Source organism: Schistocerca cancellata, chromosome 8 (assembly GCF_023864275.1).
Source record: "Schistocerca cancellata isolate TAMUIC-IGC-003103 chromosome 8, iqSchCanc2.1, whole genome shotgun sequence".
Lineage (NCBI taxonomy): Eukaryota > Metazoa > Arthropoda > Insecta > Orthoptera > Acrididae > Schistocerca > Schistocerca cancellata.
The window spans coordinates 341,444,243-341,470,848 of NC_064633.1; the positions used below are offsets into that span (position 1 = coordinate 341,444,243).

General features: G+C 42.9%; 1 protein-coding gene across 1 annotated transcript in view; it reads left to right on the forward strand.

The window, feature by feature from the left end:
- LOC126094552 (protein groucho) overlaps positions 1 to 26,606 on the forward strand; it is a 701,311-nt gene that overhangs the window by 438,474 nt on the left and 236,231 nt on the right. The window contains exon 3 of the mRNA XM_049908986.1: positions 7,430 to 7,493. Within this exon, the coding sequence (XP_049764943.1) occupies positions 7,430 to 7,493 (64 nt within the window). The remainder of the gene's footprint in view (positions 1 to 7,429; positions 7,494 to 26,606) is intronic.

The following is a 26,606-nucleotide window of genomic DNA, read 5'->3' on the forward strand; positions in this document are numbered from 1 at the left end:
GACCAGAATGTTTTGGCTTATCAGCGTATTCATCGAAGTGGTTCAAAACGAGGATGGATTGTTGGTTAAAACCTCAACGTGTTCTCCGTGGGGGAGGGGGGCGGAGGAGATTTAGAACACTCTGAGTTACTAGAAAAAAAGAACCGTGTCCATCTGCTGTCGACGTACACGTCAGGTGGCGGGATACAGGAGAGTCAGCAAACCTCAGCACGAGGTGCAGAACCGACGCGCAGGCTTCGGGATCGCCGTGCGATTCTCAGAAAGAATAACAGAAAACAGTAGATACATAGACCAGAATAAATCCTGTTTTAAAACTTGCCTGCAGCATAGACTAAAACTATAATCCACCGGGAAAGGACCCCGGGACGTATGCCATTCGCGGTCAGTGCTGTTACCGACTTAACTGTCCAGGCACGAATCACTACCGGCTACCGCAGCTAGACTCCTACCAGATTCATTTTTCCGGTTTCCTTTTCTGTACGAGTGTCAGCAAGGTATACATGAGACCTTCTGTAACGTTCGGAAAGCAAGAGAGACGTACTGGCACAAGTGAAGCTGTCAGATCTGGTTGTTGTAGAAAGACAAGATAGCTCAGTCGACAAGAATAGTGACCGCAAATGGCAAGGGGTTGGGGGCTAGCGTCTCCTTGCAGCATACAGATTTAATATGACAGAATGTTTCAAATGCAGAGTCCGTCAAAACCGAACGGCCATCAGTAACTTGTCAACATATACGTATATATTTAACAAATCGCTGTGCCGTGCACGCCGTGCCATTTGCCATCACTATTAGCACTGTTCGCTCAGAGTATAGAGGAGTGGAAATTGTTTCCGAACGCGCTTTAAATTTATTTAATTCACGTATTTCCTATGCGAGATACACGATGGAAACAATGTCTACACCTTCTTTAAATTTACGCAGGTGGGTTTCACATGCCTGCCTTACCGATTCTAGTAGCACGTCTCTAAATATTTCAATGTTCTTCGTCAGATGGACTTGATTACGACCAGCAAGCAGTGTAGCAGAATTATAGACTTAGTCGTACTATGATCCTGATTGACGTTTTGTAAAGTTTGAAAAATTTTCTCAAGATTTTTCTAACAAATCATCGGCGTGGCGTTCTTCCATGCTGTTGCTACAAAGAACATTTGCAAACTGGTCACTGTCTAGATACACTGGTGTGCCAAACTTACGGACAAATTTAACTTTCGCGTGATGTGTTAATGACAAGTAACATAGCTGGATGAAACTTGGATAATACAAAGAAAGTACTGCTAAGGTATTAGTACGGATGGTAGCTGAAAGAAAACGCAATGAGACAAACGGAAATGGCACTTTCATTCAAAGACAATAATTCCAATGGATTGACCGCGGTTCATTATGGTCTCCTGGATGGGGTTGGAGCACTTGCACGGAGTGACACTTACACGGAGGCTGGGACTCTTGCCGGGATAACCGGCTTGTCACAGGTACAGGCACATTTGAGAAGTCCAGTTCAGCACAGCTGTTCGTGCGAGGTGGCTGGCGCTCACACCACAGCAGTGAGCAATAGTGATTCGCTTCAGGGTGGCTCATTAACGCGTTTCGTAGCAAATTTATTTTTAAAACTCTTGTATGAATTAGAATTGACAATGAAATCTATTTTAATTTTCAATGCGGTAGGGTCTGCAGCTGCGATGAATTTTTGGAAAGATTTCGTTATGCCTTCAGCTGCCATTCTCTTTATTTCATGTAAGATTGTACACTTTCTGCCTTAGGCCATTTTCAAATATTTATGGACGGTTATTTTTTACGAGCATAACATGGAGTCATAGGAGCAGCGATATACATGGCATAATTTACCTCTAAAAACCGTCCATAAAATATTTCATAATGGCTTAAGGCCGAAATTGTACAATTGCACATGAAATAAAGAAAATGGCGGCTGAAGGTATCAAGAAGTCTTTCAAAAAATCTCTTTTAATGTTTTGGTGATGCAAAGAATGGGGGTCAGCCAAGTAAGAAACATGGTATTTCATACGACTGTTGCAGCCTTACGATGACTGCGTTTTAGGACGAAATTTAAATTGACAAATTTATATTTCGTTACCATTTTATTTAAGCGTTAAACATAAAAACACAGAATATCGATCAATATTATTTTTTTTCGCTAAAGGATCAATATCTGAGAACACTTTTCGAGTAATGCTAATTCGAAGACAAGCTTTGAAGTTGGAGTCTGCCAATCAGCTTCTGTGGGTGACTTTCGTTCTCTTCATTGCATGCAAAACCAGTATGTACATGTAAGTCTAAACATCGACATAATCGTAGCTGCAGACTTGTAAAGTCGTGAAAATTTAAAGTGAAGAAACAGAAGTCTACGAGGCTATTTTTGCTCTAAAAGTAATCACGAAAACATCCCGTAGTAGGGTATAAGTTCTAACTGTAGCCGAGTTTGCACATTGTCAACTTTACCGGAAAATCAATGAAACTGCGTAACCCCTTGGAAGCTGAAAAGTAGTATGGTAACTTGATCTAACTACAGATGCATCCGTTGAATGTTCCTCCTGAAAACAAACATGTATTTTCATGTGGAAAACGTTGGAAAAATTATTGAGACGTTTATTTTTCTGCTCCAGAATTATGAATACTTTCTTCGGTCATATCGTTTAAAAGCGTGTTTTTTCCGTTGTGTTCAAAATTTTGAAGCACATGAATAGAAGACTAAGCGTATCAAGGCACCATCGCATACAATAAACATATAGATAAGGCATCCTGCACTCACACGTGGATGAAGTTCCTAACCCGACTGTCATGCTACTTTTCATCTTTTTAAAAACAGCTGCTGTCCATCTTGAGGGAATACACCATCCTATTACTTAATTTTTTTTGCTGCTCTTTCATATCTTTAATGTGCTTTCTCTTAGATCCCAAAACGATTCGGCTGTATTCGTATTAAAATTATGTCTAAGTAATGTTTAAAATACGAAGTGCGTAACGGGCTGACGCAAACTCAAACTGTGAGGGACAAGTTGCGAGAAGCGAAGTCAGCCAGTCGTTGGAAATCAGTTACTTTGTCTACTGACTGTGTAAATATAAATTTAGGGAATATGCTGAAGTCTTGTTCAGTACAGTCGACAAGCTTATAGGAAATAAGCATTGGCTTACAATCAGAAATGCCTACCACTGCACCTCCTCAAGAAGACTGTTAGAGCTTTTTTATTCAGAAAATTCAAGAGAAAGTCTATCCTGATGGTGAAATTATAAGAAGCCTCATATAAGCAGGAAGGGAAAACGTAATGGTGCCGGCGAGTTTTGATGGGTATGTGCCTTGTAGTAACATTCATTTTTTGATAAAATATTGAAATCCACTCCATCTTAAGTTTCTTTTCCTAAGCTCAGTGCCACCTTTTTTGTCATAAATATTAAACAGTGTGAACGATATTTTTGAAGGAGGTGGTGTTGATGTGTATGGACTTCAAAACCTGGGTATTGCTACATCCTTTTTTTTAAAGTTTTAAAGTTTTTCGGCAAAGTTGACAATGTGCAAACTCGGCTACAGTTAGAACTTATACACCTACTACGGGATGTTTTCGTGATTACTTTTAGAGCAAAAATAGCCTCGTAGACTTCTGTTTCTTCAATTTAAATTTTCACGACTTTACACGATTTTAAAATTAAGTTGCTATTGGTAAAGTAGAAGAAAATTTAAAATTGGATGGAGTTTCCCTTAAGTACTGCACCGTATACACTGTATGTTCGTGTCTAACGCTACGTCGATCCTAATTATGGCCATTCCTCTGGAGACAGCACATTGTCTGCACTTCTTTTGCGCTAGCAGATGGCCGCGGTGCGCTACGTAACGCCTGACCGTCTCATTTCACCGCTTGCGCGTGAGCGCGCTTGCTGCTCCCATAGCCGCAGCAACAGGCCTGCTGCAGTCTGCGACTTGTGTTACTAGAAATTAGTTTGAACATTTGCTGATAGATTGGAAAACTGCGCCCAGTCACTTTTTTACGATAATTTAATTTGTCTTTACTCGTTTCATGGTGCTTTATTCATCTTCTAACGGAGGGAGAAAGTATGGATTTAATTGCAAATCGTTTGCCTGCGCTTTCGATACATAGATTTTGTATTCGTTGTCTGCCCACACAGATTTTGATTCTAAGAACCTCTAAAGGTGGGTGCCACAAACATTCCGTAGAAAAGGCGTGTCCTTTGAGATAGTTTTGTCAGTCTTCATTACGGAATATTTTACAAATTTCAAGAGACATTTAGCCGACTTTGTGTCGCTTCCAGAGAACAGCACTCGAACATAATCTCTTTCTGTCTCCCATGAAATGTATTTACAGTATTGCCAATGATTACATTAAACTGTTTTTCAATATTTACAAATTTTTCAATGATTCTGACGTTTTCTTCGTCGTTGTAGCTTCTGTGCGCAGGCGGTGCAGGTCAGAAATGAGTTCCCCTTAATTTGGACTTTGCCTTTGTAATCGTTTCATCAGGCTTCATTGCTGACTTTTTTCATCTTTTCCCTTTAGAATTTAAAATAAATCAATCAAACTGGTAGCTTTGGTATTCTGCATCTTCTCGAAGATTTTTCACAAATGAATAAGCGGTCGGATGAACTTTAGATATTACTGTATTCGGTTCCATCGTTCTGAGATGTTATTAGTGCGATGGCGCCTTCTAATGCAATTCCACATGCCTTTGGCATATGTTCGTTATCGATCCACTCACCCAAAAAATAGTCATAAAAGTCCTGAAGCCTTTGATTTTCAGGCGTGCTCTCCTGAATACACAGCCAACCATCGTCCATCGTTTCCAGGGGAGATGCACTAGAGCGGAACACATTCTTATGTGACAACGTATTTCCTCGTTTTCCTTATAGGCTGGAACGAGGCCACAACACTGAACTTGTTTTCACAAACATTGGGTAAAATAATTTCAACCAGTAATCTCTGTTCCAGGAAACAAACTGTTAGCTGTTTAGAAGATGGCAATTCCGAAGTCCATCAGCAGAAATTTAGGGTTCCATCCACGTACGTTAGTTGTAATAGCTTTAAAAACTTTCATATGTTTCTCGCTTTTTATTTGGCAGTAAAGAGTCAACGAGTGGAATGACGTCAACAATTGGGATGGTGTTTGTTTCCACCCAAGAATGATTAAGGCCGGTGTGGAGTACAAACAGCTGTCCAAACTACTTGCTCGAAATTTTGAACGTTCCATTCAAAAAGAATGATTTGCAGTTTGATAAACAAGGGTTTTACTTTTCGCTGGAAAACACCAGTATTCTGTCGTTCGATCCCCCGTTATCATCTGCAAGTAAAAAATTCCTACCGTCATTCATCAGTAAATTATTTTCTTGGAAAAATATTCCTCCAGAATCGATGGAATATTTTGTAGTTCCCATATATTTTCACCTAATGCGATGTAACGATTATTTCGCACTTCTGTATGGTGGTAACGATGTTACGAAGCCATAGCCTCGACTGAAGAGCTGCCCCACTTCTGTAACGAGAACTGAAGAAACTGTAGCGTCTGCTTCTTTCGTTCGCTTTTTTGCGCTGAAAAAAATGTTTTCACGCTTCTTTTGTAGCTTTTTCTGGATTACAAAAATGGCTAACTTCCTCTAAAACTGTGTTACTTTTTGTAGATAGTCGTCCCATGCATGTATTATTTTTGAAGTTTACACAACATCAGAAGTCACTTCTTGTGTGTTTGTGTAGTCCACTATATACTGATGCCCCTGTAAATCAGTGAAGGCTTCTCTTTGGTAGTCTCGGTGAACTCCGTTACCTCACCGTTACAACACGGAACACTAGTTGCCTTTCAGAGGTCAAGTACTGAACTCGGTGAGAAACCCACTTCGAGCTGATGCGGGGACAGGCAACTTCGTGCAGAAAGGGGCTTTGGCCTTCCCCAGAATATGTCGCAGGTACCGGCGGACACGCCAGTGTATCCTCCTACTTCTGGAACACCCTGTCCACCACATACAGTGTCCTGGGCTCCGTGCAAATGTGAACACATTTCCTCTCCGTACAAGTGTCACTCCATGAAAGTGTTACAAACTCCCCCTGGACATTACAAAATGTGGGACATACTGCTTCATGGGGTATGTGACTGCCACGGACAGCAATGCATGCTCTGCAACTTACTCCCTTGCCGGCTCAAAGATTGATAAGGAGTTCTTATGGTAGGGCGTTCCATTTCTCGACCAAAGCGGTTGACAAATGATGGACAACCATTTGTCCATGTGGACGCGCTGTAACAGATCTCCCCAACGCATCCTCCCGTGCTCGATGGGATTTAAGTTGGGGAACGGACAGGTCAATCCATTCGCCGAGTGTCCAACAGCTGCTGCACCTACGCAGTTCATTGCGGTCGCGCCATGTCATTCATAAAAATGTACTCGGGGCCGAATGCCTCCGTGAAAAGACACATTTGGAGGAGTACAGTGTCGCAATAAGGGTGACTGGTGGGAGTATCGTGTTTGAAGACTTAAGAGCTCAGTATGCCTGTGTGACACAATGTTTTCCCACACCATAACATCTGGACAACCAAAACGATCATGTCTGACAATGTTCCTGGGTGCATTATGTGTTCCCCCACCTTTCGCAGCATGAACGTGCGTCCACAGTCACTACTCAGACTGAATATGCTGTCATCCAAGAAGTGTTGAATGGGGGTACCGACCTATGGGTCTTTCAGCATGATATACTCCCCGGTCAACGTTATTGTTACACTATACTACTTGATTATGTGCGTTTTTTTGGGGGTGCAATCCTCACTGACTTCATTTTTATGGATGGCAACGCGCGGCCGCATCTAACTGCGAGATGGAGCTCGTGGAACGAGAGGATATTCGGCGAATGGATTGGCCTGGCTGTACCTCCGACTTAAATCCCATCGAGTACGTATGGGATGCGTAGGGGAGACGTGTTACAGATCGTCGACATGGACAAATGGTTGTCCATCATTTGTCAACCGCTCTGGTCGAGAAATGCAACGCACTACCAAAAGAACTACTAACCAACCCTGCGCCCAACGAGGGAGCTCGTTGTAGAGCATGGATTGCCGTCCGTAGTGATCGCACACTCTATTGAGAACCATGTCCCGTCGCCCGTAATGTCATGAATCGCGGTGACTTCAGTGTAATTATTGTCTTTGAATGAAAGTGTCATTTCTGTTCATCTCACTGCGTATTTCTTTCTGCTGCCCTCAGTACTGTACTGTAGCAGTTCTTTCTGTGTATGGTGCGAATTTTGTCGAGCTGTGAACACGTCACGCGAAAGCTACTTTCGTCCTTAACTTTGCACACCAGTGTATCTGCCCACAAAGACGAACACATTCGTATGAGACTAAAAAAATCCGAGCCGTTGAAACTTGAACGAATGATTATTAAAGGGCAGAAACACGTAATGACATGGTTTTGTCTGTTTTTCAGGTTGAAGCTGGAGTGCGAGAAACTGGCCAGCGAGAAGACAGAGATGCAGCGGCACTACGTTATGGTGAGTTAGACAGCTGTGCCACAGACTGTTAACGCGGCGCACTAAAGACCGGATGACATCGATTGGCGCTTGATTTTAGTATTATGTGGATTCGAACTGTACTCTACATTTTAGTAGGGTAGGGTGAGCAGCAATCTGCAACTGTTCGCTGAAGATGCTGTAGTGTACAGGAAAGGTAACGTTGTTGATCGACTGTAGGAGCATACAGGATGGTTTGGACAATATTTCTATTCAATGTTATGAGTGACTGCTTGCTCTAAATGTGAAAAAAAAGTAAGTTTATGCAGATGAGTAGGAAAAGTAACGCTTTAGTGGTGTGCTGCTTGGCAAAATCACGTCTGTTAAATATAGAGGCGTCACGCAACAAAGCGCCGTGAAATGGAATGAGCGTGTAAGGTAGGTTGTAGGAAAGACGAATGGTAGACTTTGGAATATTGGGAGAGTTCGGAAAATGTCGCTCAGCTATTTTTTTTTTTTTTTTTAAAAAAAAGAACTGGTATAGATCATTTGTGCGACCCATTCTCGAGCACTGCTCGAGTGTTTGGGGTCTCCACCAGCTAGGATTAAAAGAGGACATCGAAGCAATTGAGAGGCGGGCTACTATATTTGTTATCGGTGATTTCGATCAATATAGGAGCATTACAGAAATGCTTCTTTAACTCAAATGGGAGTCCCTGGAGGCAAGAGGCATTCTTTTTCCGAGGCATACTGAGCAACTCTGTAGAACAGGTATTTGCAGTCGACTATAGAACAATTCCACTGGCATCAGTGTGCACCTTCCGTAAATGCCGCGAAGTGAAGATAAGAGAAATCAGAGGTCTTACCGAATCATATAGATAGGAACAATAAAAATTCGTTTTATTTTATAGCCAAATTCGATGTTACGTTTTGCGAAGCTATTTTTTGCTACATTCGGTGCAAATTTTTGCTGGGTTTGATGCTATCTTTTGCCAGATTTGGTGTTACTGTATGTAACATTCGGTGTTACTATTTTGCCATATTCGGTGATTTTTTGCGAAGCTGGCTGTTATTTTTGCCAATTTCCATATTATTTTTTCTCTTTTCGCTGTTATTTCTTTCGGTGTTTCTTTGCCAGTTTTGGTGTTATTTTTTTGTCATATTTGGCATTATATTTTCCAAATTCGACGCTATTCTTTGCGCCGCACGGGGTAACCGCGCGGTCTTGGGGCGTCCTGTCTTGTCACGGTCCGCGCGGCTCCCTCCGTCGGAGGTTCGAGTCCTCCCTCGGGCGTGGGTGTGAGTGTTGTCCTTAGCGTAAGTTAGTTTAATTTACATTAAGTAGTGTGTAAGCTTGGGGACCGATGACCTCTGCAGTTTGGTCCCGTGGATGTTAGCACAAATTTCTAATTGCTACTATTTGCAAAATTCGGAGTTGTTTCGCCAGATTGGATTTTACTTTTCGTGCCAGATGTTGTGTTACTTTTTGCCAGATTCGGTGTTTTTCTATCAATTTCGTAAAAATCGCTAGTTTCGTGTTTTTTCGCTGAAAACTGCCAGTTACGCGTCGTTTTTCGCGTTATCGTTTTCGCGAAGTTTTCCTATCCCTACAATACATAGTCGTTTTTCTTTCGCTCCACTTTTGACTAGAATGGGAAAGGACATGACTAGCAGTACTATCAAGTACCCTCCGTCATGCCCGGTGTGCTGGTTTGCGGAGTATGTACGTAGATGTAGATATACTATGGTGGGATATTAGTTCATGTATTGATGCTGGTCTACAGGGAACTACCAGTGTTAGGCAGCAGGTAATAATCAATGATTTTCGTATTATTGTATCCCATAGTTGTATGCCAATCTTTTTTCGCCATTTTTTGGTACGTAATTTCCTTCTAGACATACTGTTGTAATTCGCTATTTTCCCGTGATTCACCACCCTTAATATATTACTGCAGCATTAGACTTTAGACCATGAAAAGTAGCTGCGAGAGTATTGGTGACAGGTAACACACGATTATTGTACTTTCGAAATTAGTTTCTATTCCTATAGTGACAAATGTCAGCAACATCATATTCATTATTTGACCGTACGGGAGTCGTCACTTTATGTGGCCTATAACCTACAGTCGCTGGGCAGCTTATGCCCAAACTGTCACGCAACTGATGTAATATGCACATCCCAATAGTCGGTACAGTAGAGACTCGCCTGTGGAACCGACGGACGCGGACGACGATCCCGACCGCCCACACACAGCCGAGTGGATCGGCGGACCAGTCCGCCTGTGTATAGAGGTCTTTCAGACCGTGCGCAAGTCGAACTGACGCACACCACAGCCTAGTCATTACAACACTGAACCGAACACTGTCGTGAGACAAAAAACACTGAAGCTCTGTCTCTTAGAGGTCGCCCACTTTCAACACCACCAGCTTATGACCGCAAACTATTGGGTTGGTACAAAGTCCGTAGTGTTTTCCCATAAGTTTGATAAAAACAACGGATTTATTTATTTATTTGCTCTTTTGTAAGTTTGGCTTAGAGCAAGCGGTAGCCATACACCCGATTTTCGAAAGTTCCCCGTTGCATGTAAACGTCGCGCGATGATGAAGTGACCACAGTTCATCACATTTCTCGAGTACACTAACGCGGATCTTTGTGGATTAATGCGTTTAATGGATTTTCATCAAACCCCAAAGGCCTTGCTAATGTCAAAACGATCCTCCTTAAAACGTGAGATTTTCTTGCCGTGCTCAGTCCAATGGCATTATCTCATACCTGGCGCAAATGTTTCCAGCTGTCCCCGCTGCTGTTACTCCTCTATTGAACTCACGGAAGAATATGTTGGAAAAGTTCCGATTTCTCCACTTGACACGCCATTTTCTAGCGTCCACAGCTCCACTCACTATCTCCAAATGACAAAATGACAATGTATAAACTCAAACAGCAACAGTGAACCCACAGAAACAGGAATACCAACACGCAAAACGAATACGCTACAAACTTAAGCACCAACCTAACACAAATTATGGTTCATACGTAATCCGAGGAGAATGCAACAAAACTGAGCGTTGAAACTAATTGGGAGAGCTGTGGCGACTCAAAGTCTGCAATCTGGTGTGCATTTCAGTTTTGCCTCTATGCCTCCGTGGCTAACAACAGTACAAATGCCCCGCAGCATGGTGCGCAAACAAGGTGAGCAAGAGAACAGAAACAGACTTAGCAGTGACAGGTTCTTTCCACCGACGAGTGCTACTATTTGTTTGACGCCAGAACGGTATCGTACAACAGTGTTGAGGCAGGAAGTAAAGCTACACAATTCCTCCCACGCGAAGACCATTGCGCAACAAGAGAGTCGCATGTCAGAAGAGATTACATGTTCTGCACTGCCTGCAGACAAACTTCAGCTGCGGTACGGATAACAGGTGCACAACATAGTGGGATGACGCAGCACGTAGAATCGTACTACAAAACTGAATTAGGGGGACAGTACGATTTTTGTGGGCAATGCGTTTAAATTGCACACGTGTTTACCGGATTGGTTACCGTGTTGAAAGATAGTGACATATGCCTGAGTTATTCTCAAGTGTAGTGCAGCATCCAGTGAAAGTTATTGACGCGCCATAATAATGTGGAAATTACTGTTTGGAGTCCCCGCATAGCAATACACACTTCAGAGATTCAGTCTGACTGGTTAAGCGGAGAGATCGGCCAGTAATATTTTGGTTCTGCCATGATGGTTGTCGGACGTCTCTTGTCGCTGTTTGATGTCCTCTCGTAGCATTGTGTCAATTGTAGACTCTGTCGAATATTCTGAAATCTATTTTTGCAGAACGTACTCGTCCGTACCTGTTTGTCCTCTTTACATAATGGAGATGGTATTTACTCCAAAGACACACGACTAAAACTGTTACTATTATTGCAAAAACATAGTCAAGAATACTTAGCATTTCCTAATCTCTTCAAATGAATGGCGCTAGTTGTCGTGTTACTAGCCACAGATTTTCCTTGTTTTCCAGTCGCTACGTCTATTCTGCCCGTGATGACCGCAACCTGTAACTTTCCTTCTTTCCATGTACGTGATAGAAACTACAGCAGTTCATCACGGTACAGACAGAAAAATTAAACAGTGTGACCCAAATATAAAGTTACTTTCGCCGAGATTGTCATAATCTAAATTACTAAGCGGCTAAGCCCGCGCGCGGGTCGCAATTGCAGGATGACTATCTGACGGCCTCCAGGAGCAACAAAAATTGATTTTCGCTGTTTCACATAATAACTGACCAAATTTTAAAAAATTATAACGCTGTCATAATCTACTCATTAAGAGATGTAATCTTACGTTAAAGGTTTAATGCAGTAAGTATAGAAGTTTGAAACTGTGCATTATGTCTTGAGAGAGCGCCTCTCACGGAGCGCACGTTACCCAGCCATCCAGTACTTGAGAGCGAGAGGACGTACCGACTTCCAATAAGCTTTACACATAATTTCAAACCGTTTTATAATTTTTTCTGGCTGACACTCCCAAAATGATGGAGGGAAAACCTAATCACTTGCTACATTTTCGCTGTTCATGCAATGAAACTACAGTGTCAGACATGACGTTTTAATTCATTATTTCTTTACTACCTACTGTATTTGCAACAAACTTTGTAGACCGAATCGAGATATACCACTGAAATTACCTACAAAATTATATCATTGTGCGACACGTAATTCAGGAGCTGTGACGACGTAAACAGTAGTCCGCCGCTCGTGGTCTCGCGGTAGCGTTCTCGCTTCCCGAGCACGGGGTCCCGGGTTCGATTCCCGGCGGGGTCAGGGATTTTCACCTGCCTCGAGATGACTGGGTGTTTGTGTTGTCCTCATCATTTCATCATCATCCAGGAAAGTGGCGAAATTGGACTGAGCAAAGATTGGATAATTGTACGGGCGCTGATAACCACGCAGTTGAGCGCCCCACAAACCAAACATCATCTCCCTCGACGTAAACAGTGCCAGGCGTAAAAAAAAATTGCTTTTGTTTTAACCATTGTTTACAGAATCGGCTGGGGTGCGGATGGGGGTGGGGAGAGGTGCACTTATTTTACCAGTCTGTCGTAGCCTGATATTATAGCTACCCTGATCTGCGCCAAAAATCTCTATCCTTTCTTATTCTGCAGTTCACTAGTAATAATATGAGGAAATTAAACGATTTGAAACCAAATTAACTCATCTCTAGAACTTACTTTCTTTATTGTGCAATGGGGTCCACAGGCAAAAGACTTTCTGAGTGATGACAATTTACGGCAATGGATTTCATTGTTTGCCGGTCAGCTCGGTTTTCTGAGTGCAATCGGTGAACACAGAAGCACTGTGCCACACGCGACTGTACTTGTAGCCATCACGCTCATCATAGATAGTCTTTTCTTTATTTCTGCTTCTAAGTACATACTTCCCAAGCTACCCTACAGTGCGTGGCGGAAGGTACGTTGTGCCACTGCTAGTAATTCCCTTTCCTGTTGCACTCGCAAATGGTGCGAAGGAAAAATGACTGTCTATATGCTTCTATACGATCCCTGATTTCTCTTATCGTATCTTCACGATCCTTGTACGAGATATACTCGTGTGTTGATGGCAGTAGATTCGTTCTACAGTTTCCCGCGGACGGTGGGTCCCTAAACTGAATCTATCTTTGCATAATCAAATATAATTTATAAATATCACATTTTGACATCTGTTTAATATACGTATACATACAGGGTGGTCCATTGATAGTGACCGGGCCAAATATCTCACGAAATTAGCATCAAACGAAAAAACTACAAAGAACGAAACTCGTCTAGCTTGAAGGGGGAAACGAGATGGCGCTATGGTTGGCCCGCTAGATGGCGCTGCCATAGGTCAAACGGATATCAACTCAGTTTTTTCGCTTTGTGATAGTCACAAGCGTATAAGTACGTGGTATCACGTAACATTCTGCCAGTGCGGACGGTATTTGCTTCTTGATACATTACCCGTGTTAAAATGGACCGTTTACCAATTGCGGAAAAAGGTCGATATCGTGTTGATGTATGGCTATTGTGATCAAAATGGCCAACGGGCGTGTGCTATGTATGCTGCTCGGTATCCTGGACGACATCATCCAAGTGTCCGGACCGTTCGCCGGATAGTTACGTTATTTAAGGAAACAGGAAGTGTTCAGCCACATGTGAAACGTCAGCCACGATCTGCAACAAATGATGACGCCCAAGTAGTTGTTTTAGCTGATGTCGCGGCTAATCCGCACAGCAGTAGCAGACAAATTGGGCAAGACTCGGGAATCTCGAAAACTGTCGGTGTTCAGAATGCTACTACATCAGCATCGACTGCACCCGTACCATATTACTATGCACTTTGAATGTCGTGTACAGTTCTGCCACTGGGCACAAGAAAAATTACGGGACGATGACAGATTTTTTGCACGCGTTCTATTTAGCGACGAAGCGCCATTCACCAACAGCGGTAACGTAAATAAAAATGGTTCAAATGGCTCTGAGCACTATGGGACTTAACATCTATGGTGATCAGTCCCCTAGAACTTAGAACTACTTAAACCTAACTAACCTAAGGACATCACACAACACCCAGTCATCATGAGGCAGAGAAAATCCCTGACCCCGCCGGGAATCGAACCCGGGAACCCGTGCGCGGGAAACGACAACGCTACCGCACGACCACGAGCTGCGGACAGCGGTAACGTAAACTGGCATAATATGCACTATTGGGCAACGGAAAATCCACGATGGCTGCGACAAGTGGAACATCTTTGACCTTGGCGGGTTAATGTATGGTGCGGCATTAAGGGAGGAAGGATAATTGGCCCCCATTTTATCGATGGCAGCCTAAATGGTGCAATGTATGCTGATTTCCTACGTAATGTTCTACCGATGTTACTACAAGATGTTTCACTGCATGATAGAATGGGGATGTACTTCCAACATGATGGATGTCCGGCACATAGCTCGCGTGCGGTTGAAGCGGTATTGAATAGCATATTTTATGACAGGTGGATTGGTCGTCGAAGAACCATCCCATGGCCCGCACGTTCACCGGGTCTAACGTCCCCGGATTTCTTTCTGTGGGGAAAGTTGAAGGATATTTGCTATCGTGATCCACCGACAACGCCTGACAACATGCGTCAGCGTATTTGCAATGCATGTGCGAACATTACGGAAGGCGAACTACTCGCTGTTGAGAGGAATGTCGTTACACGTATTGCCAAATGCATTGAGCTTGACGGACATCATTTTGAGCATTTATTGCATTAATGTGGTATTTACAGGTAATCACGCTGTAACAGCATGCGTTCTCAGAAATGGTAAGTTCACAAAGGTACATGTATCACATTGGAACAACCGAAATAAAATGTTCAAACGTACCTACGTTCTGTATTTTAATATGAAAAACCTACCTACTACCAACTGTTCGTCTAAAATTGTGAGCCATATGTTTGTGACTATTACAGCGCCATCTATCACAAAGCATATTTCTTTACGTACTAGACGAATATGTAATAAAAAATTGGGGTTCCTATTTAAAAAAGCGCAGTTGATATCCGTTTGACCTATGGCAGCGCCTTCTAGCGGGCCAACCATAGTGCCATCTGGTTTCCCCCTTCAAGCTAGACAAGTTTCGTTCTTTGTAGTTTTTTCGTTTGACGCCTATTTCTTGAGATATTTGGCCCGGTCACGATCAATGGACCACCAAATATTTGTAATGTAAAATGATCTCTGACCGAGCCCAGTCGTTCAATTAAAAAAAAGAAATTGTGCAGCAGCTTGGCGTATTACGTTACGTCAGTCTACGATTTCTCAATAGCCATTCGCGAAAAGAACGTGTTCTTCTCTCCATTCGAGTTGACTGAGTATTTGCATAAGACTCTCGTGTTGATCGAACCTACAGGTAACAAACAAATCAAAGAGCACACTTCTCTGTTCTTTCGATGTTGTCCTTTAATCCGACCTGGTGGAGATCCCCAACACTCGAACACTACTCAAGAACGGATCGCATAACTTTTGTGTACGCGGTCTGCTTTATACCGAGCCATACTTTCCAGAATTCTCCCAATAATCCACAGTCGAACAACTGCCTTTCGTACAACCGACATTACGTGCTCGTTACATTTTATATCGCGTTACAACGTTACACCTAGACGTTTAATTGACGGGACTGTATCAAGCAGCACACCAGTAATACAACATTTGAAGATTACAGAATTTTTTTCCATACTCATCTGCATTTAGAGTAAGTGGCCATTCATGATACCAAATATAAATCCTGTCTTTCATTCTGTTTCTTCGTACAGTAACTCAAACTGTAGCAGTTTGCTGCTCGCCTTATTCGTTGTATCATTTATGCATATAGACGCAAGAACGGTCCTATCATGCTGCGCTACGACACTCCTGACAATACCTTTGCTTCCTGACTCTCTCTCTTTCATGTGTTCTGCCGATAAAACAAGTCCATCACTGCAATTTCAGCATTTTACACTCCTCCTGATTTTCCACTTTCTTATGATATATTTCCATTCATTTTATCAAAATCTACATATCAAAAGCCTGTAAGCGTTTCTTCTCTGTCCTTCGTAGTACTCAAGTTAAGGCGTCATCATTAACATTTATTCTTAATTGTTTACTTAATGGACAATAGAAAATACTCGTATCAGCAACTGGATAGCGCTAATGCAAGGCGGCGTACGAGAACACCACACAGGCCAAGTCGCAAGACTAAGACGGGTCGAACAAATGTGTGCGGTGTGGTAAGTGCTAGATGAACACAGAAGCTGGCTGCTTCCTTAACTTCAAAGCGTAGTAAAATGCAGTAGGTATTACGGTGTTGCGGATACGGAAACTAGAACAACAGGCCGTTCTGTGATATTGTACTGAAAATGATAATGCCGCCGGGCTGTATTAGTACTGTGGCTTTGTATGTGGTTTGCTCTCGGTCAGCCTCTAATGCGGGCGGTAACAGCTGACTACGGGCACAGTACTCTGTGCTACGGGACATCGGTAAACGCCCACGTCCTCCTTGCCAGAGTCGCCCGTGGCCGTCTCGTGCGGCGGCTATCGCCATGCAGCAGTGCTACTCCAGAAGTGGAGTATTGGCTGTTCTTCGTGTTTTGCAGTCCCTGTTGTAGTAGACCACTTAGGGACCGACCTACCGAATGTACACTAACATTATGCTTAGAAATCATTTTATTTGCATAGAGAAACAGCTGTATGCTTTTTGGTGACAGTGCGCGTCGCATGAAATACAATTATTAAAGTGAAATTGTAATGAGACGTGTTTCAAAAACATTTATCCGATTTGACAAGACTGTATAGACAGTGTACATGAAGTCCGGGAAGACTTTCAATTATTTATTGTATAAGAACCAAACATTCTACAGATATCATGCATATGTCATTTTGAAGAGAAACCCTGACAGTTTTTTTTTTTTTTTTTTTTCATGTGTACCGCCACAGCGTAGTTTGGTAATTTGCCGATAGTCAGTGCTAGTAGCAAACACGACGAGTTCAGGTGCGGAGCGAGCTTTCTGTGTGTTGGAATTCATGAAATGGCCTCCCCAATCACCAGATCTCAATCCGAGTGACTTTTTTTGTGGGGACACATTGAAGATCTGGTGTATGTACCGCCTCTACAACGTGATGTAGCAGAACTCCGGGAGGGAATACGGGAAGCGACTGCCACACTCAACGATGCCATGCTGGGGCGGGCATGGCAAAAATTCGATTACCGTATTGACGTCTGTCGGGTCACGCATGGTTCGCATATCGAATGACTGGAAAAAAAAATCAGAGTTTCTCTTCAAAATGCAATATGTATGATATATGTACAATGTTTAGTTCTTGTGCAATATGTAATAGAAACTGTTCCCGGACTTTATGTACACCCTGTATTCTAACTGAATGATAATTTGGAGTTAATTTTAACTACACTGACACTTTATCTGGGCGCCAATGGTAATTTGCCATTTGTGGTTGTCAGTCACAGCAACAAAAGGCGTTAAGGTTGTTCGCTTCAGCAGATGCAACTCGTTTGCAACTGTGCTGCACGATCTTCGCAAGCCTTACAGCTACAAACTGCCGACGATGGCATCAGCTGTTTCGAGACACTGGTTGTTTATGAAGGGCAAATCCACAGGTCGCCCCCAGTATACTAGTTCAAGAAGGAGAGTTTTGCACAGAGTCCACACTAGTCTGCTCGTCTTGCCAGTCGAGAGTTAGCCATTTTTCGTGTGTGTGTGTGTGTGTGTGTGTGTGTGTGTGTGTGTGTGTGTGTGTGAGGGTGGGTGGGTGTGTGCACCTGGCTGATTTGCGATGACGTTTGTGTTACAAACAATACCGGATTCAGTTGCTACAAGCCCCGCATGAAGGCGATGAACAACAACGTGTAAAGTTTTGCGAATACTCTGTGGACGTGGAGTACTCCAAGGTTGTACGTACAGACATATAAAAGATATACCAGTGTAAAATCTCGGTTGTTGTTATCCTATGATTCTTCTTCTTCTTCTTCTGCTGCTGCTGCTGCTGACTAGAGTTTCTCCACTTTGTCGGTCTCATTCCGCGAATACATTAACTGTCGTCCCATTTTTTGGACGGTCTTCCGGGCAGTTGTTTCCCATGCGGTCTTGCATCTTCACAAATTTTAACGTGTCTTGTGGAGTCCATCCTTTCCACATTGTCCTTCCAGTTTATTTTCCTTTTCTTTATATATTTATTTATATAATGGCTCTGAGCACTATGCGACTTAACTTCTGAGGTCACCAGTCGCCTAGAACTTAAAACTAATTATACCTAACTAACCTAAGGACATCACACACATCCATGCTCGAGGCAGGATTCGAACCTGCGACCGTAGCGGTCACGCGGTTCCAGACTGAAGCGCCTTTAACCGCACGGCCACACCGGCCAGCATTTATTTATATCTTGTGTTCCACACTGTTCCTTTCTCGACACATTTGTTCTCTTATCCCGCATTCTTACTCCTTGGGTCTCTTCTTAGTGCCTTCCATGTCTCCTGCCGTTAACTTTTGTTTTATCTTTTTTTGTTTCCGCTCTAGTTTCTGCTCATAACCGGACACACCGCTATTATACATATTTTTACTTCCTCTTCAGTTCTCATAAATTTGTTTCTACACACAGAATTTTGCAAGAATCCGCCTACCTTTACTGCCTTTCTCACTTGGTTTTTCTCTTTCATGTTTAAGACTTTGTTGCTGGTTATCGCGGTCTCTAGGTAATTATAGCTCGTCATCTGTTCAACTGACACACCACCTGCTTCTAATTTTCGTCGTTCGGGTGTTGTCGATATTACTACACCCTTTGATTTTTTTGATGAAATTTCCATTTATATAGCTGAATCAATTAAGTAACATTTGCAAAGTATCCTCATTATTTGCCATCAGTCAGCATCATCAGCATAACATATAATACATACCACCTTATTTCCCATTTTGTATTCTGATGTGGTCCATTACTAAGTTGAAAAGGAGTGGGCTTAATGAGTCTCCTTGTCTGATTGCTTTATCTGTTATAATTTCATCTGTCAGTTCTTCTTATCTTTTAATTTTCGTTTTTTACGTGTATATATATGTCCTACGATTTTCACTAAGCCAGTTGGCACTCTTATGTCGATTAAGATTTGAATTATACGCTTTTTTTCTAATCTCATCAAAGGCTTTTGACAAGTCAGCGAAACACAGGTAGGCTGGTTGTTAAGCTCTATGGATATCACCACAATACGTTTCAGTGCGAAAGTTAAACTGTTGCGCTCCTGATTTTCTTGAATCCTTGTTGTTCTTCTGCTATTTCTATGTAATTCTACATTCTGCTTCTAAGTACTATTGTTTTAAGGTAATATCAAGTATACTTCTCCAGTAATTATTTAATACTTGTTTGCTTCCTTTTTATGCATTGAAGCCACGCGGAGTGGCCGCGCGGTTTGAGGAGTCATGTCACGAACTGCGCGGCCCCTCCCGCTAGAGGTTCGCGTCCTCCCTCGGGCATGGGTGGATGTGTTGTTCTTAGCGTTAAGTTAGTTTAAGTAGCGTGTAAGCCTAGACACCGATGACCTAAGCAGTTTGGTCCCTTAGGAATTCACTCACATTTGAACATATGCACTGGAATTGTAATACGTTCTTTCCATTCTCGTGGTATCCTACCTTACTTCACAGTTTTGTTAAATAAAGTGAGAAGCTGTTGATATAATACTTACCTTCCATGTTTTTTGCGCATTGTGTATGCCATTTGGTTCTGGAGATTTCTTGCTTTTAAGTTTTTTTTTTTTTTTTTTTTTTTTTTTTTGTTGTGGAGCATATTTCCTCTAATGAGAAGTCTGTTTGGTTGTCATTTACTATGCTTTGGTGTCTAGTTTCAATTTGCACTCTGTTATGTCCTAATACTGTAATTTAAAGTAATTTTCCCACTGGATTTTGACTACTTTCTGTATCTCAATGCGTTCATTAATATCCTTGATTTGCGTTTGGAGCATCCACCATCCTTTCGTTTGTGTTCCATAAAGGTCTTGTCCCATACTTTTTGTGTGTCGCTCTCAACACTCCTCTTAGTTTTCGAATATCCGAGTTCATCCTACTACGAGTGATCTTGACTTTGACTGTCTTGATATTTTAGAAATGCTTTCTTCTTCTTAATAGTTACTTTTTTTCAACAAGGTATTCCCTATGTAGTACCACATTTACTCATTTCGTACCTATAGCTTCCCCTCCTACCTGATATATATACGACCTGAGAGTACCCTGTCTAACTTGTTCATGTAGACATGGCTATGAAGGATTTTCTGCTTTAATGTAGTTTGATACAGCATCTTAGTACTCTGGTCCTCTGTGACTTTAGTATTAATCCTTTCTTCAGTCAGTCTCTAATTTTTTTCGTTTTTCGATCTAAGTTTCTGGTTCAATTTAAACTTCACCAGTGCATATTCTAATCTTGCATTGGACGATGTTACATTCTCACATCTAATATGTGACTTGGATGAATGGCTCTATTGCTTATGATGTAATCAGTAACCGACACTTAGTCTTGTATTACTCCTGGTTTATTTACGCTGCTGCTTACGGTGGAAGTACGTGTTATTAATACGTGGTTCGTTCAGTGCGCAAAAAGACTTAGATATTCTCCAGTTTTATGTATTCTTGTTCATTAAATCTTTTATTTAATGCCTGGCATAATCTAATCGCCAGTATGTCTATTGAGATCTCCCAAGAGCAAGATCTTTCCCATTTTGGGAACTGTCTCAGTTACAGCTTGAAGATTATTATAAAACATCTCTCTCTCTTGTTTAGGTCATCCCACATCAGGTACGTATAAGTATACAAAAGTACGTAAAGTATAGCTTCATCTTCTATTGTCGTCTTGAGTATCCTTTCGTTGACATAGATAACGTCAGTAATGTTTTTACGCTCGTAGTAGTAATAGAATGTGTAAGTTAAAATTCATCCCAATTTTCTATCTTCACGCACGTAGACGATACTCATATAGTCTTGTGTAACTAGATGAATGGTTTTTGACATACCTTGTATACACAAAACAAAAGAAAGAGGTTCAAATGGCTCTGAGCACTATGGGACTCAACATCTCAGGTCATCAGTCCCCTAGACTTAGAACTACTTAAACCTAAGGACATCACACACATCCATTCCCGAATCAGGATTCGAACCTGCGACCGTAGCAGCAGCGCAGTTCCGGACTGGAGCGCCTAGAACCGCTCGGCCACCGCGGCCGGCTGTATACACCAAACGCAGAGAATATGCAAGAAGCACTCATGCATACGCTCCTAGTATTAATAGAATGCATAAGTTAAAATTCATTCCAATCTTAACGCGTGTATGTAGACGATACTCATATAGTCTTGTAAAACTGGATGACTGGTTTTTAACACTCCTCGTATACGCCAGTAGCAGAGAATATGCACCTGGCAATCGTCAAGGCGCGTGCATATCTCTCTCTCTCTCTCTCTCTCTCTCTCTCTCTCTCTCTCTCTCTCTTTGTGTGTGTGTGTGTGTGTGTGTGTGTGTGTGTGTGTGTGGGCGCGCGCGCACCTGCACAGCTCTATCTTGACAGACGTCACATGTGACATCTACGCCTCACAATGGTATGAATGTTTTGATTATTTATAAAGAACGACACTAATTATTTATTTGCGTTCGGTGCAGTTGCAGCTGTTGGCATTCATACGCTCGCTGCCAGCTACTGAACATGAAGCTACCTTACACCTGATCCTAAATGATTTGGGCGGGCGCGGTGTTAAGTTGGAATTGCCGTTGCGGTCCGGCGAGCGACGCGAAATAGAGTGGCGAACTGCTGGGAACCGTGGGCGATAGCTGTGTTATCGGTCTCATTAGCGGCGTAAATGCCAGAAATAATGGCGCGTGTGAAGTGCGGAGGGGGCATCGTTACCGGTCGCTAAACGCTCGCGAATCAGTTTTGCGTGGCCTTCTCATGCATAGGCAAGTGTCATCAGCCGTAATTAGGACAAATAACGCGGCAGGATTGGCGCCGCAGCCGTCTCTCGTATTTTGCCAAGGCCTGCGCGCCCTTCCCTTGTTCGTCGGCGCTCAGTAATCAGCCAGAATAATTGAATCTCGCCGCCGTACTTCGTCGTTGGAGCCTTGTAAATTGCTTTAAGGGAACCAGAAATATTCCTCGTCTCTACAGCATGCAGGAAAAATACCGAATCATTGGACAAAAATGCCTTATTTGTGAGTGACGTAGCGGGGATATTCGCAATACACAGAAATTCACCGAGTCAACTGTTTTCATCATTTACGATTTTGATGTTTACCGCAAAACTGAGATTACAACAAGAAATTATTTCTTATTTATTTTTTTATATAAGAACCATACAGTTACCCTTTATACAAGATGAACATTAATAAAACGGACAAACTGCAGGGGTAGATTTTTGACTGGACATGGAGGAAAGAAGGTCTTATGAACATGTTTCCGGAAATGGACGGTGTGCATGCAACGACAACAAATCGTCCCGGAACATTCTGTGTCTAAATCTGTGTCACAAGAGATGTTCAGAGTGCCTATATGGGATGCAGTGCACGTTGCATCATGGATTGCCGCGCTCTTTCGCACGTTCCGACCTCTCTCCCGAATAGCGTCAGAGGCGTCGTGAAACTCATTAGTAAGCAGGAGATCCCGGGTTTGAACCCCGGTGCGGCACACATTTTCACTCGTCACCACAGATTCTACATAAATTCCCGATGCAGCTGATATCAATAGTTTCTTCTTTTTCCTTACACTTCTCCCCCTATACCTACCATTTACGTAATAGGTATCATAGCTGCGGATTCCGCATGGTGTCAGTTCTTCCGGACATGTCAGTACAACTGTCATTGCAATCTCGGACCTAGTGTTCACAGTTGCTATTTGTGCATCACCCTACTTCCAGCGCCGAACTAGGCGTCTAGATCCCATATTTACAAATAATGCGCCGTGTCGCTCACGACTCCAGACATGCGAATGCATCGCCTCTATTCCGATATTGTGCTAATCGTTTTGCATCTCGCTAGATTACAAACACTAACTGCGAGACTGCATGTGACAATTTCATGGCAGTTGCTTTGTGTAACAGTTCTCATAGCTCAAGTGGAAAAAATCTCCAGAGATAACTCGCTGGTGTATACATAATTTACCGCTGATTTACAGAAGCTTTAATTAGCGACGCTGGACACACTGACAAACTACATCAGCAAGAAGATCCCCCGTGAGAGATGGACAGTAACAAAACACGAATTAAGCTCAAAGCCTCACCAGTACTACAAAAAGCTAATGAAGCAAAGCCGACCTCACTTGTGTGTTCGGGCGGCCATCAGTGAAAGTACTCGTCTTCGACAACAGCTCAATCGCCAAATGAGAACCCTCACAGCATTGGACACAATCGGGCAGTGAGGCCTCCCCTGTCACAGAGTGCGCTGCTGCGCACAGAAGCAGACACGGACTGCACATACTTCGCGTATTGCGCCACGCTCCCCTTCGCCGACTGCCGCCTCGGCCGCCTTGTCCCACCCCGTGCCGGTTGCAAATCTAATTTGGAGCCTCGGCGGCGCGCCCCCGGCAGGTAAGCCGATGCGCTTCCCGCTGGATGTCGTCTCCCGGCGTAATTTGATGGGCCGGCCGCTACGTGTCTCCCTCTGACAGAGTCGTCCTGGCTCTGCCAGCTGGATCTACGGTGGCACCGAGTAGCCCGTATAAGTCTTGTCTGCTTCTCAGAGTAGGTACACCAGAGACCGAAACCACACATTTGACTTCTGTGCAAGCCACAAAGCGAAGTGTTAGCAAACAGGGGTCGAGTTACTACGACCGAAATCTTTTACTATTGAGGCGTCAGGTTACTGAGTGTTTCTTCATGATAACATAGTTCACCCTGTGTGGCGCTTCTGCTATTTGGGGTGCTGTGGCAATATACACTGAGGTAACAAAAGTTATGGCGTATATCCTAATATCGTGTTGGCTTCCTTTTTCCCGGTGTAATGCAGCAATTCGACGTGGCATGGACTCAGCTAGTAGTTGGAAGTTGCCTGCAGAAATATTGAGCCACCCTGCCGCTCTAGCAGTTAGTAATTGCGAAAGTGTTGCTGGTGCAGGATTTTGTGCACCAACTGACTTCTCGATTACGTCCCACATATGTTCGATGGGATTCATGTCGGGGGATTCACCGGCCAGATCATTCGCTCGAATTGTCCAGAATGTTTTTCAAACGAGTCGCGAACGACTATGGCCCAGTAACATGGCCTATTGTCGTTCAAAAAATTTCCATCGTTGTTTGGGAACATGAAGTACATGAATGGTTGCCATTGCTCTCCAAGTAGCCGAACATAATCATTCCCAGTCAATGATCGGTTCTGTTGAACCAGAGGATCCAGTCCATTCCATGTAAACACAGTTCACACCATTATGAAGCCATCACCAGCTTGCACATTGCCTTGTTGACAACCTGGGTCCGTGGCTTCATGGGCTTTGCGCCACGCTCCAACTTTACCATCAGCTCTAACCAACGGAAATCGGGACTTATCTGACCAGGCCATCGTTTTCCAGTCATCTAATGTCTAACCGATATGGTCACAAGCCTAGGAGAGGCGCTGCACGCAATGTTGTGCTGTGGATCTCGGAATATTGAATTGCCTAACGATTTTCGAAATGGGATGTCTCCAACTACCATCCCGTGTTCAAAGTCTGTTAATTTCCGTCGTACGGCCATAATCACATCGGAAACCTTTTGACATCAGTCACACGTGTACAAATGACATCTCCGACAATGCACTGTCCTGTTATACCTTGCATATGCGATACAACTGCCATCTGTATGTGTGCATATCGCTATCCCATGACTTTTGTCACCTCATTGTCTTGTCTCCTTCTCAGCGTAGGTACTACAGGGACCGAAACCACACACTTAAATTATGTGCACGCCAGTTAGCGAAATATTAGAAAACTGGACTCGAATTGCTACGAGCCAATGCTTGTACTATCTGGGCGTCAGGTTAGTGAGTGTTTCTTCGCAATAATCTAATTTAGTTTACCCTGTGTGGCTCTTCTTCTATTTGGGGTGCTGTGGCAGTATACAGGGTGGTTCAGCAGCCTCTACTGCAACCCGCAATGTTATATCTGGCCTTTAAAAACCACGCGCGAGATTTTCGTATCCTCCCGCTCTCTACGCGAAAACTATTAGTCCTACAGAAGAAACGAATAGGACCTAGTTTTGTAGGAAATTTAATGTAGTTAAATTTTGTATTGGTATACGTTTTCTCTAGAGGCCGTAATTTTCGAGTCATTCAAGAAAAACGTAAAAAACTGACCAGCCCCCATTCGTCAGGATTTCTAGTTTATTGCTTACGTCACTGCTTCTATTGCTGTACAAAAATTTGCGACTGCGCGAACTATTTCCCAAATTCGACCTTTCTTGATCTTCATTGATTGGCCTTATTAAGCCACCGGCTTAGTCGAGCATTTACTAATTTTAAAAGTGACGTTTGTATGAATTTTACCATGCAATTTTGTGAATTTTGGTAGCATAAAGTAAACAATTACATCGTTGCATTATGTCAGGCCTTCTGAGTACGAAACTACTGAGCTTATAAGGGTTAACTTCGGATCGAATTGTTAGTGTAATTAGTTTTAGCGTAACGTTTACAAAAGTCGTTTTTTCTTTCATTGCCACGGGCACATTTAAATTAATTATGTTGACGAAAAGACCGGCTATGCTGGTGGCGTAATAGCTCAATCAATAGAGAACAAAAACAGTCGAATATAAGAATGGTCCTTGTAGTAGGAAATTTTGCCGGCAGGACTCAGCAGGACCAGCCATACCTCTGAAGATGTCCAACGTAGTATTGGACGAAACGTTAGGAATAGTAGAATTCCATGGACCACGGCCATATAACCCGAAAGAATTATCAACAACACATTCTAACAATGTCACTCAAATATACTCTTAGAGTAAAAGCTCTATGTTGGAATAAACGGGTACTTAGTTCTACCTTCTCAAACTTCTTCTCAGACGCAAAATGCGCCTCGTAAAACCCATATCTGTTTTTTTTATTGATGCAATCAAAATTAACAATCAGTGGATTTAAATAACCTGATATGGCGCAAAATAAATCATACGCCATCTGCCAGTTGAAAAATGTATTTCAGTTCCTCAGTCAATTGTATTAGAGGACCGCGTGTATCAACGTCCGGTATGTTAAATCTATGTCGATGCAGGCGGTAGTTTTGGTTTTATTGAGATCTTCGCTTTCAACGTATGCAACAACTAAGGTCATTTGCCGTCTGTCGGCTGTGTTATGTATCACAGTATCAGGAGTCCTCCCCCCAGAAGAAAGCGAGTACCGGTGTCCCAGTGTTTCCTAGTGAGGTACACAGATGTCAGTTGCCATCTTTGCCGGCCGGAGTGGCCGAGCGGTTCTAGGCGCTACGGTCACAGGTTCGAATCCTGCCTCGGGCATGGATGTGTGTGATGTCCTTAGGTTAGTTAGGTTTAAGTAGTTCTAAGTTCTAGGGGACTGATGACCACAGATGTTAAGTCCCATAGTGCTCAGAGCCATTTGAACCAAGTTGCCATCTTTGATCGTTGTATTCAACCAAGCACTTGCAGTGCGACATCTTAAT